General features: G+C 42.2%; 1 protein-coding gene across 1 annotated transcript in view; it reads left to right on the top strand.

Moving 5' to 3' along the window:
- GAN (gigaxonin) overlaps window positions 1-13,339 on the top strand; it is a 59,749-nt gene that overhangs the window by 37,091 nt on the left and 9,319 nt on the right. Inside the window, exons 4-9 of the mRNA XM_082606027.1 lie at window positions 124-341; window positions 562-683; window positions 4,276-4,388; window positions 5,357-5,506; window positions 6,430-6,566; window positions 6,825-6,953. Coding sequence (XP_082462153.1) covers window positions 124-341; window positions 562-683; window positions 4,276-4,388; window positions 5,357-5,506; window positions 6,430-6,566; window positions 6,825-6,953 — 869 coding nt within the window. The remainder of the gene's footprint in view (window positions 1-123; window positions 342-561; window positions 684-4,275; window positions 4,389-5,356; window positions 5,507-6,429; window positions 6,567-6,824; window positions 6,954-13,339) is intronic.

The raw sequence follows: 13,339 nt of genomic DNA, 5'->3' as shown, positions 1-13,339 counted from the left end.
CTTACCACTTGCCTGTTGATAATCTGACTGTCAATAATTTTAGTCTTCCAGGAGTGGGAAAACGTATACTCTAGATGTACAACGTATTCCCCATTTTTCCTCCCCGTGCTCTCTGCCCTCCAGGTCCACATGAAGGACGTCATGTCAGCGCTGTGGGTTTCAGGGTTGGACTCGAGCTATTTACGGGAGCAGATGCTGAATGAGCCGTTAGTCCGAGAGATTGTCAAAGAGTGCGGCAACATCCCTCTCAGCCAGCCGCAGCAGGGGGAGGCCATGCTCGCCAGCTTCAAGCCCCGGGGCTACTCGGAGTGCATCGTGACCGTTGGCGGAGAGGAAAGAGTGTAAGCGTGGCTGTGAGCGAGCGGTTTGACGGGTGGTGTAAGGGAAGAGAGATTTCCACATAAACAGAAAGTTATAACACTTTTCAGTATCTGAAGCCTAATAGCAATAGATTTTTTAAAATGTTTGAAACATTCTTTAGCGTAGTAAAACTAGTCATAGTTATTATAAGCAGAAGTACATAAAACATATTAACTACTAATCAGTTATCTCTCTCCTTAGTTCACGGAAGCCAACAGCAGCGATGCGATGTATGTGCCCCCTTTATGACCCTAATCGGCAGCTGTGGATTGAACTGGCCCCTTTAAGCATGCCGAGAATCAACCACGGAGTCCTCTCAGCAGGTACCATGCTGTCATCAAGTTTACCTAAACACAAGATCAAGTAATGTCATTTCAGAGTTGTGCAAAATGACTCAAAACCTTTTAAAGAAATAATTTTATTATCCCTCTGTGGTGACATTTTCAGGGTGGCTCTAGCTTCCAAGACTATGGTAAGAAGAATGTTTTCTGTCAGTCCTTATCATTCCTAAATCTTAAATACGTAGCTGTTTTTAAGACGTCACTTGAGGAGCATTTTATTGGATGACTTAACTGATAGAAGAGCAGAACTCAGTGACTCTTACCACCCGTTAGCTGGGTGATCACACCTGAGGCGCAGGACTTCTTTGAGCCGTGATAGCCTCCCATCTTGGAAAGTTGTGCAGTGTAGAATCGCAACATGTAACTATATTCAAAATAAGAGTGTCACATAAAAGCAGGCATTTCATATGAAACTTGAGAAAATACTGCTTAAATTAGTTCTGGCTTAAAGTTGTTTTATGACAGGAAGTATGTTTTAGTTGACGTTTACAAGTTTGGAACGTTTCAAAGCTTTCTCTCCAGGAGGTGATGGGGAAGGCTGTCCTTGCTGCCTTTCTCTTCACCTTGGATTTGCCTTGTTGGCTTCATCCTGCAAGTGCCATTTCACTTCATTCTAATTATTGTTAGCAGTTCTTCTTTTATAGTCTCTGCTTGCCCACAAACATTACCTTAAAAATTAAGCTATGCCACACTGTACCATATTTTAGATATGCCTAAGGCTATGGAATAGAAATGGAATCGTAGGTTCCACAATTATTGAAGTTTTTGTCAATGATAATCAGCTGGATGGAGTGGTGTAGGCAACAGAATGTGGGTCTGATTTCTCTGTTCCTTCTTCAAATTAGCTTCCTTAAGTTGTCCTCCCATAATGTGTATACATGTGCATAATTTTCACACATGCACACCTACCACAAAGGTTCCTATATCACTGATTTTCAGATTTCCGAGAGAGGTTGTTGTTTCAGAAACTTGAAACAATGAGGAGAGGAATTGTGCCCAGTCGTATTCATTGAAGTTGTGAAATGACTGAGGAGTTCCTATTTGTCCAGCTCATTCTGTGTTTCTTCTTTTCTTGCCTTTTTTCAAAAAATTGATTGACTTTTGTCATTTGGTTTTTTCCCTCTCTACCAGGTTAGAAGTTATATTCTATGTCTATATTCCTTTGAAGGTCACTTTATGTTTGTTTTGTTTTGTTTTTTTAATATTTACTTATTTATTTATTTGGTTGCATTGGGTCTTAGTTGTGGCAGGTAGGTTTCTTGGTTGCTGCTCACAGGCTCCTTAGTTGCGGCTTGCCAGCTCCTTAGTTGTGGCACACATGTGAGATCTAGTTCCCTGACCAGGGATCGAACCTGGGCCTCCTGCATTGGGAGTCTTAACCACTGCTCCACCAGGGAAGTCCCCTAAAGGTCACTTTTGAATCCACAGCCTGTACTGTTAACAAAGTCTAGTAGTATAAATAGTACATTTATACTCTTATTTTTCACATTCCATAGTCTTACATTATTAAAACACATGGTTATTTATAAGTAAATATTTACATATATATGTTTATCTGTTTTATACACGTATCTGTAGATAGTGTTCACTTAGATTTATCCACATATTTACCACTTTCTTTGTTTTTCCCTCTTACTCCTCAAACTTTCCGTCTAGGATCATTTTCCTTCTCTCTGAAGTTCATCCTTTTGAATTTCCTTTAATGTGGGTCTAGTGGTAGCAAACTCTTAGATTTGTTTGTCTAAAGATGTCATTATTTTGCCTTCATTCTTAAAGGATATTTTTGCTGGGTATAGAATTTTAGGTTGGCATCTATTAATGAAGATGTTTTTCCACTGACTTTTGTCATTCCTTGTTGTTAAGTCAATTGTCAGATCTAAAGCTCTGCCTTTTCTCTGGGCTGTATTTAAGATTTTCTTTTTGTCTTGGTTTTTCTGCCATTTCACTGTAGTGTGCTTAGGCAACATTTTATTTGAAATTTTACCATATTTGGAGACTGTTGTGTTGGGCATCTTGACTCTGTAGCTTGGCCTTTCATCAAATCTGTGAACTTCTTGTTTGCTATGTCTTCATATGTCATCCTTGCTCCTTCTCCTCTGTCTCTCTGCTTTTGGAAGTCAGATCAAACATGGCTAGACCTTTCTACTCCAGCCCCTGCCTTCTACCTTCTTTTTGTTTTCTTTTTCATCTTTTTGCTTCTCCATGTTGCCTTCTCTGTGATTTCTTTTGATTTATCTTGCACTTAATGAATTCTCTATTTAACTGTGATGAATCTGCCATTAAATCCATCCATTGAATTTTTTATTTAATCTATTTTTATCTTTTTTTCCCTAGAAATTCTCTGTAAGTTTTTTCAAATCTACTATGTCACTTCTCTTGTCCCTTCTTCTAGAGTTACCTTCACATTTGTCTTTTTTAAAACATAGTGAGCTTTGTTGTTTTATCGTCTTTCTGATTACTCCATTATTTGAAATTTGGAATCTTTGTAAGACTACTCCCTATTCTCTGCTTCCGCTGGTTCTTCTTAATAGAGTCTGGTTTCTTTGTATACCTGAGTATCTTTGGCTGAGTGCCAAAGATTGTTTTATTAAAAATTATTTGTAGGGGGCTTCCCTGGTGGTGCAGTGGTTGAGATTCCACCTGCCGATGCAGGGGACACGGGATCGTGCCCTGGTCCGGGAAGATCCCACATGCCGCGGAGCGGCTAGGCCCGTGAGCCACGGCCACTGAGCCTGTGCTCCACAATGGGAGAGGCCACAACAGTGAGAGGCCTGCGTACCGCAAAAAAAAAAAAAAATTATTTGTAGGGATAATGTGATGTTTTAAAATCTTAGAATGTTAGAATCTAAAACTTAGATAAACATACTTTCTTCCATAGAACTTTTGTGATTTTTTCTGCCAGTTGCCTGAAAACACTACTAATTTGTAATTACTGTAAATCGAATTCAAATTTTGCGATTTCCTAGATAAGCAAGGAGATTTAAATCTGGCTTCTAATTGTGGTTGGCCTTCATCCTGATGGTTAGAACTTCAGCGAGGCTTTCCTGCCAGAAGCCATGCTGTCTGTGGGCCTGGGATTTAGATTTCTATCTTCTTCATCCCCTCAAAGCCATTAAGAGAAAGGTTGCATTTTTCCCAGATTGCTAACCACCCTCAGAGCAAAATGGTTTCCATGCATGGTAACCTCTCTAGGGCCCACATTTCCCTTCAGTTTTACCATAGTGTCTTGTTGGCTTCTTCTCCTTTAAGACTATTTTAAATAGAGGCTGGGGAACAGAACAGCTGAACTGAGATAACTCAGAGTCACTTGCTGACCGGGTGGGTGGTGTCAGTCTTCCTTTTAAGGTGCAGGGTAGTGGGAATCCACTCAGAGATCCCGAGGCAAGTGAAATGGTCAGAGTGACTCACAGATTTGGCTCTATCACCCAGGCTTGGTAAGATCTCGAATCCGTTGTTGTCAGAGAAGGTATCTCCACATCCTATCTGTGCCCTTACGGCATTTGTATTTGACTAGAGATAGGTGTTGAAAACTTACATTTCAACTTTCTTGCGTGTCTTCTTTGATTTTTTGCAGAAGGATTTTTGTTTGTATATGGGGGCCAAGATGAAAATAAGCAGACCCTGAGCTCAGGAGAAAAGTATGACCCAGATGCAAACACATGGACCGCACTGCCACCAATGACCGAGGTAAAATACTGCTTTTGTAATTTGTCTGATGTTTCTTTTTTCCCTTTAGCACTTTAGTTTGCTTTGCATTTGAGTATAAGGAAGGAGGTAGCAGCCTCGCCAAGCCCCCCTGCCTGGTGTGCTCGTGCCCCCCTCCCGGCTCCGCTCCCTGCGCCTTCCCTCGCTCCCCCTTCTCAAGCCTCCTAGGAGTGCACTTGCTTTGGGACCTTTGCCAGGTACCCACGTGGCTCGCTGCTTGCCTCCTTCAGTGTTTGTCCAAATGGCTCCTTCTCAGTGAGGCCTCCCCTGGCCTCTCAGCTCTCCTGCCCCCTCCCCTGCTTTCTTTCTCTTCATACCACATAGAACCTCCTCACATACTAGATCTTTCTCAATGGTTCGCACAAACTTTTTGATGACGGCAGTGCATTTTGTTTGTGTGGTCAGCGCTCTCCCTGCAGTGCTGGAGTGGGGCTGGGCACCCAGGAAGTGCTGTGAGTGGATGAGTGTGAAACACATCAGGTTCTGTTGCTCCAGGCAGCCTTAGCCCGGGCCTCTCCCCCTCCCACCCCCACCTCTCCAGCCACAGGCAGTGCTGTTGATGTGGATCTTACTTGACTTCATACATCAGCTGGGAACCACTTGCTGCCCACTGCTGTACAAAGATCATTTCACAGAGCCACATAGTAATAGTTCTCTTTCTTGTCGTGAGCTGTTGTGACTAAAAAGTAAGAATTCTGCCAGTGAATTCACCACGTGTGTAGTTCCCTTGTTCCGGGAAATTCCTGGACTTGGGTTCTCTGTCTCTTGTGATAGAAGAGTGAGCTGCTAGGGAAATCAGAAATATTCGAGAGAGATGGTTTTGAGCCTGGTATTTCTTTGCTGGAACACTGGAATATAATGATATCTGTAATTTTTATTAAATGTATGAATATCAGCTTTCAATCTGATAGTTGGCCTTTTGTCTACAAAGATCTTTGATGTCTTTTCAGGCAAGACATAACTTTGGAATTGTGGAGATAGATGGGATGCTGTACGTTTTAGGAGGAGAAGATGGTGAAAAAGAGCTAATTTCCATGGAATGTTATGATATTTATTCTAAAACCTGGACAAAGCAACCCGATTTAACCATGGTTAGAAAGGTGAGAACTATATCTTGTGATAACTAATTCACAAATTGGATTTTAAAGTTATGTTTCTTCATTTCCTACATATGCCTTTTAACACAATTGATAGTGTTAAAAGAATTAACATTATAGAATTATGTCTTTGTTGGTAGCTTGCCTTCACTATTACCAGCCACACACCAAGCTAGGAAACGGTGTGTAAGAGAGTTTACCTTGGCAGTGGGCTCTGGGCAGCGCTGCTGTGTCCAAGGCCCACGCCTGATAAATGCTTTGTGATTGCATTAACCTAGGAAGGAAGCAGGTCTCCCAAACCTGTTTTCTTAATCATTGTGCAGGACTGGGGAGAAACATGAATCCATAGGTAGAGAACTGCCATTGCTTACTGAGTAGAATGAAAACAGATGGCTCATGTTAGCTGTTTACAGCTTAGTCTGTATTTCTTTTCCCTGGTAGAGGCTGGAATTTCATCATCAGGCCAAAGCCTTGTCTAGCGCCCTAGGTATTTTACACCTTGGGTACTGGGATTTACTCATAATATGACCTCTCACTGTCTGTGCCCTTTCAACTGACTTAACTTGGGGCAGGAATTGAATGACGTCTTGCTCCAAGGAGTCCACATCTTGGACTCTTCAAATAGTGGTGAGAACAGAGAGCCTGGAAAGCCTCTTTAAAAGTTAGGATTATTTACTTTTCTCACTTAGTGGAATAGTATTAGATGGAGTTAATCCTTTTCTGAGGATTAACAGTGTGTGTATTACCTTGCTCTTCTCATTTTTAAAAGCCTCTGTTGTAATATTGGAAGGCACCATACATAGTCTTACTATTAGAAGACAGATCCTTTTCCAGATATTTGCCAGTGCTCTCTAGCCAAGCTGCTACTTACTCGCCTAACTTTAATAATAAATGTTGCCTCCCCCACTGTTGCTTTCTCCTTTCAGATTGGCTGCTATGCAGCTATGAAAAAGAAAATCTATGCCATGGGTGGAGGATCATATGGAAAACTCTTCGAGTCTGTGGAATGTTATGACACACGGACCCAGCAGTGGACCGCTATCTGTCCACTGAAAGAGAGAAGGTGAGAGAACTTGGATAAGGACTGTGCAGAGCCCCCTTCACCTGGCTTTTGTTTTTCCCTTCTTTCCAGCTAATCTTTTATTTGACTTGGCATTTGGTTGATATAACATTAAATTAATAAGCCATTTCCTGAAAAAGGAAGACCCATGTATTTGTGAAACGTTGAATGGCGCAGAGCTAAAACAAGCGTAAGAGGAATTACGGAATCGGGTCATGAGTTGTAACTCTAATACCTAGTATGCCCTATGTGGCCTTTCAGGTTTGGAGCTGTAGCCTGTGGAGTCGCCATGGAACTGTATGTATTTGGGGGAGTCAGAAGTCGCGACGACATCCAGGGGGGCGAGATGGTAACCTGCAAGTCGGAATTCTACCACGATGAGTTTAAAAGGTATTTATGAATGGTTTCATGTGGCTTCTGCAACTTTTTCTTTATGCTTTCAAAGGCATGTTTTAGCTTTGTTTAGTTTTGTTTTCAAATTATTTCATTGAATTTATCTATTTATGTCTAATCCATAGTAGATATTTATTCAGTGACTTCAGAAATCTTGGTAACTCATAGGAAAGCCATAGAAAAATGTTTCTAAAATGTAGATCAGACCTTGACACTTTTGATAGCTTTTAGGAGAAAGTTTAAACTCCTTAACTTAGCAGATATGGCCTTTTGTGATTTGGCCTATGTCTACTGTTTCTGCTACTGTTCAACCCAGATGCGTCACTTGAGTCCCACTGAGTGACTTGTTGCTCCAAAATATGGTATGATTGTCTCAGCTCTGTGCTTTTTTTTTTTAACATCTTTATTGGAGTATAATTGCCTTACAATGGTGTGTTAGTTTCTGCTTTATAACAAAGTGAATCAGTTGTACATATACATATGTTCCCATATCTCTTCCCTCTTGCGTCTCCCTCCCTCCCACCCTCCCTATCCCACCCCTCTAGGTGGTCACAAAGCAGCGAGCTGATCTCCCTGTGCCATGCGGCTGCTTCCCACTAGCTATCTATTTTACATTTGGTAGTGTATATATCTCCATGCCACTCTCTCGCTTTGCCTACAGTCTATCATACAGAGTGAAGTAAGTCAGAAAGAGAAAAACAAATACCGTATGCTAACGCATATATATGGAATCTAAGAAAAAAAAAAAAGGTCATGAAGAACCTAGGGACAAGACAGGAATAAAGACACAGACCTACTAGAGAATGGACTTGAGGATATGGGGAGGGGGAAGGGTAAGCTGTGACAAAGCTCTGTGCTTTTGTACTATTCCTTTTGCCTAATATTTCCCTTCCCATGTTTATCCAGTTAATTTGACCTCTTCCAAAACTCTGCTTAATCATCACTGCCCAGAGAAAACCTTCTCACACCTCTCAGTCTGAGTCAGGCTCCTCAGTCTGGGATCCTATACATCTCTCTCTTGGATGTGATAGAGGTAACAGAAGCTCCTTCAGGACAAGTTCCAGCTCAGCTTTGGGTCCTAGCTTCTGGCATCATACCTGGCCAGTGTCAGACACTCAGCAAACGTGGTGTCAGAGATTCTTAAAACATCTGACAGGCTGCCATATGTCTTGTAAAGTAGGCAGCATCCTTCCAACCCCCTCACTTCCCTCCTCTGACACGTTATATTGTTGTAACCACCAGACAGTATTGTTATTGCAGTAATATGTTCAAATCCTACAGGGAAACTGCCGTGCTGAAGTTAATCTTGTGATAGCATTTCAACTGTGTTACCAGAAGGGGGTGCCAGAATATAGTGTTCAAGTTCATATTATTTTAGATAAGGGCAAACAATGAGCAGCTGCCAAGATTTTAGAAATACGTATAAATGTTACCTAACTATTAGTGTATTTTAAATTTAGGATATTTGCATAGCCTTTTCCCCCCCTTTTCCTTCAATTACAGGGGGCAAACAGTCTTAGGAAAATTTACTAGACAAAGTGGGAGAGCTGTTTGAGAATGCTTGCTCTGGTAGCGGTGGTGGGCAGAATTTCAAGGACTTTTCTACACTTCTCTTCCATCATAGGTTACTGTGAGGGCTGACTGTTCAAGGTATGAAGTAGTATATTAATTTCTTGCCCAAATGAATCCCAAAACAGTGTGCCCAACCTCATTAACAAGCAGTGGTCAGTACGTTTGGTTTCTGATAAAATATTGTTATCCGCCTTTGTCATAATGACTGAATTACTGGTTGGACCGTGTGAGCTAGAGAGCTATAAACTCGCTGAAGTAATCAGGGTTGCTTATGGTTTTACCATTTTCTGTCCCTATTTTGATTGTATAGGACTTAAATCTGGCTGTAAAGTTTTTTATCTGCCCTTGATATGCTATCAATTATTAGAACCTTTAGATTTCTATCAGGTTGTCTCATATTAATATAGTTGATAAGCTTCAGATATAAGGATATTACTTGCTTTCAGTTCATAATTGTTAAACATGAGTATTGCTTCTTCCTTGCTATTTAAAAGCACTTCCAAACAAAATTTGTATTATCTTTAGTTTGCTTATATTCAAGCTCTCCAGTGTTGATTCACAAACAGAATGAAGAAAGCTTAACTTCTGTTGATATGTAGGATTCTTGTTTAGATAACACTAAACATGCATATAACACTCAGTGCCATGTATTAACTCATTTAACCTTCAAAACAACCCTCTGAGATATAGTTACTCTTTTTATTCCTATCTTGCCTACGAGGAAACCAAAACACAGAGAGGTTAAGCAATGTGTCCCAAAACACACAGGTAGCAGGCGGCAGAGCTGGAATTTGAACTCGGGCGTTCTGGCCCCAGAGTCCACATTCTCAGCCACCACACAATATTGCCTTAAAAATATAGGCTTTCCCATAAATATCTATAGACAGAAAAAAAATCTATAAGTAGTTTATTTCTTTAAAGATCAGATGTTTCCAAGTGTGTGATATTTGCATACTCTGGAAACTGTTGCCAGATGAACAACCTGCCTTAGACTAGAGACCATTTACTGTTTTTAAGTAATCTCTTGTCTTTCCTGTCTTTGTTCCCTATTTTTAGGTTAAAACTTTCCTGGAAAAATGCCATATCTTACTACTTTCTGTGTTTTTGACTAAAAACAAAACTGTTTGAAGGAAAGCAAAAAAAAAATTGCCATTATTTATACCAAGTCATGGCAACAACTTCATATATCCAGAAAGACAGTATATCTATTTCTGTTCCTTGCATCCCTGTTCTTTTACTCGTACTACCATCCTCCCAGTGGTCCATATTCAAAATAAGGTCATCTTTGATTCTCTCTTACGCTTCACATCTCATGAGTTGCCAAGTTTTTTCTTTTTTCTTTTTAAACTCTGTAGTATTTTTCACACATCCCCCCCTTTATTTTTCTGCCCCGACTCCAGTGAGCTCACTCTTTTATATGTGCAAAGTCTTCTAACCAGTCTCTCTAATACATTTCACCTACTTGTGCTTTTGAAAGATTAATCTGACTTTGGTCATTTCATTGTGATGGAAATTCTTCCTGTTTCCCCATTGCTTACCAAGTAAAGATAATAGTATTTAGCCTCCTACTTGGGGCCCTCCATGATCTGAGGTTGAGAAAAATGTTCAGCCTTTTTCACTTTCTTCTTTTCACATGTTCTGTACTCCAGCTCACTTCTTACAGCCATCCTGTGTTTTATTGTCTCTGTGCATTTGCTCAGCCGAGATGCCCTCTCCCTTTCATTTTTATATTATAGGTAAATCATGTTAACTATTCTTTGAAGCCTACATCTGTCGGTTTCATCTTTTGAAGCCTGAATGTATACTTGGATAGACATCTTTGACCACTGGCTGAACCCCCTGTGGTTCTCTGACTGTGGGTAATGGACCATTATGGTAGCAAGGGTTAAGTGGAAGTCACTGGAACTTTCCTTCCCTGCCAAGATAGAAAACAAGAAGCAGTACTGCATCCTGAGGAATGTGCAGACATTAGTGCCACCGTCAAAGACTTGAAAATGCAGGAGTCGTGCTACGTATCATATCCCCACTTAATTCACTTAGAAAAAGTAGAAAAGTCAAGTGGATTTTGGAAAATAACCGTGAACTTTCATAAACTTAAGCAGGTAATTAAGCTGATCACAGACTCAGTCCCACGGGTGGGATCTTTATGCAGCACAGTCCCTGGCCTTGGTTGCTGCTGTTGCCTTAGCTGATGCCTTCTCTTCACACCAGTCTGCAGCGACCACCAGCAGCTGTTCCTTGTACCTGGCAGGACCAGCGGTACCCCTGTACAGTGTTGCCTCAGGACTGTGTCAGTTTTGCCGTGTGCAGTATATTATTAGTCCCCAGAGATTTTGATCACCTTGGTGTGCCGTACTGTATTGGTCTGCCCCATTGACCATGTTATGCTGTGTGGATCTGAGGCTTAGGAAGTAGCACATACTACAGATGCCTTTGTAAGACATGTGAGCAAGAGGATGGGAGATGAACGCTGCTCCTAACCAAATCTGCTTCAGTCATGGTCCAGCCAGGAGACAGAAACCACCTCGTAATCTGCAGGGGAGATTTAATGTACGTAATTATTAACTAGTAAGTGTAGTTAGCTGCTAACAGGTGAGAGAATGCAGAAACGGCCGATGAAGGAAGCGTAACTACAGCCTTTAGGGCTGAGGGAGAGTGCCCCAGGAAGGAGCAAACTGGGAAGAGCCCTCCCTGCCCCACAAGGCTGGATTCATCTCCGTGGAGGAGGGTGTGCAGTGGCCCCGGACGCGGCAGAGCCCTGGGGTGCCGGGGCCAGAGCTGCTGCGTGGAAGCTGCCTGCTGGCTGGCAAAGGACCTCCCTGAGGGAGAGCCACTCTGGTCCCCCGGCACACAGGAGGCGGCAGAGCAGATGGAGGAAGGAAAAGGCCACCGACACCAGGGAAGAAGCCCATTCCTCTCCTTGCAGTCCCGCCAGCGCTCTCTGCACTGCGCTTACCTTCTCAAAGCACCAGCTACGCATCCATGTTAATTTTCTCCACTGTGTGTTTTCTGTTTCATTGGTTTCTCCCCTTGTCTATGTTATTTCCTTCCTTTTACTTACTTTGGGTTTATTTTGTTCTTCCTTTTCTAGCTTCTTCAGGTAGCATATTAGATTTTTTAAATTTCTCTATTGCGGTCTCCTATCTTTTTATCATAAGCGTGTTTTCCTTTCCCTCACTGAACATCGTTATGGTAGCTGCGTTCAGTTCAGGTCCCTGCCTGGCAGATAATCCCAGCATCTGAGTCATCTCAGAGTTGGCGTCTGTTGATTGTTTATTTCCTTGCAGAGGGGTTTTCATGTTTCTGGCTCTTTTGCTGAGTAATTCTGGATTGTGTCCGGGGCGTTGTGAACATGACATTGTTGAGGCCCCGAGGTCTCTTACTGTTGCTTCAGAGATTTGCTCCAGGCATTTAGCAGACAGTGGACTTGGTTAGACTTATGCAGCCTCAGGTGCAAGCATTCGTGGATCCAGTGTCAGTCAGACGTGACTCAGGTGGATGCCCGTCAGTTTAGGGGCTCTTCCGTACCTCCCATCTTTCTGAGACCCCCGCACACTTCAGTGATCCTTGTTGCCCCAAGATGCTCTCCCCTGATTCCGGTGGCCAGAAAGACGGCAGGGTTTTCTCTAGGGCTTTTGTTCCCCAGAGCTGCTAGCCCCAGGCTGCCTTCAGACGGAGCTACCAAGGAACTGGAAACTCATTCCATGTGGGTGCTTGTTCAGCTTTCAACTTCTTTCCCAAATCTGCCTGCTTCTGCTCAGTCTCCAGAGCCCTCAGGCAGTCTGTCTTTTGTATTTTGTCTAGAGTTTATAGCTGCCTCTTGTGGGAGGCTCAGCTGAGCCCTCACTGAAGCTCCTTCTCCCCTCCCTCTCTCCTTCCCACCTTCTCTCCTTGCCTGTCTTACCCCTCCTACTCTGCTCTCTCTGAAGCTTGCCCCATTTTAAAGTTTCCTTTGAGGGAGGGGGGATTCTTAATTCTGAGTTACCAGAGGACACATCATTGTAGCCTCCAAGTCCTGAGGAGCCCACGTTTGAGAATAGTGCAATAAAGGCATAATATTGCCTCGTCCATTACAAAAATTACTGCTACTTCACAATGCCTGCTATGTACTAGACACTGTGCAAAGTACTTTACATTGGCTGTTCCATTTCATCCTCACAGCAGACACCTGAGCTTAGTGACGGTGTCCCCACCTTACAAATGACGAAAGAGAGACTGGGTTAGCTCAGTCGTCCAAGGTCAACAAGGTGATAAATGGTAGAGAAAGAAATGCAGAACTACATGCCATTTATACCACTTTTTAAAGCAGCAGCTAAATATATGATCCAATTAAATTCTCATATTTTATGTACTTTGAAGCCTCAGCATTATATAAAATAGATCACATAGGATTATTTTTCTGAAACCCAGGAACTCTGAATCACTGATCTGCTTTGGACCAAATTTGTAGACAGTCTACATAGACCAATTTCTTCAGCTTTGTTGTATTATTCCAGGGAGGAATCATGTTGAATTCTCAACTCTACAAAATTACTGAGAAATGCCCTTGTATTCTGATGTGTTCTTTCAGTAGATAATCTAGTCACGTATGTCTTAATTCAGAAGAAGTGCCAGCTACCTTGTGGGCGTGCCTGTGGCCCTGTTGATGGACTTGCTGGAAGGGTTGTATGCCTCTCCAACAGGGTCATCCTGGGAGTGGCTCAGCTGCAGACAGGACAGGGGGATACTCATCAGCTTTGTTTGATTCAGGACCTGGGAAGAATTTAAATGTCGAGGTTTAGTTATTTATGTTTATTTAGCCTTGAAGACAT

Source organism: Mesoplodon mirus (assembly GCF_964341445.2).
Source record: "Mesoplodon mirus genome assembly, chromosome: 19".
Lineage (NCBI taxonomy): Eukaryota > Metazoa > Chordata > Mammalia > Artiodactyla > Ziphiidae > Mesoplodon > Mesoplodon mirus.
Note: the sequence above shows the minus strand (reverse complement) of the source record. Positions and strands in the feature narration are given on the sequence as shown.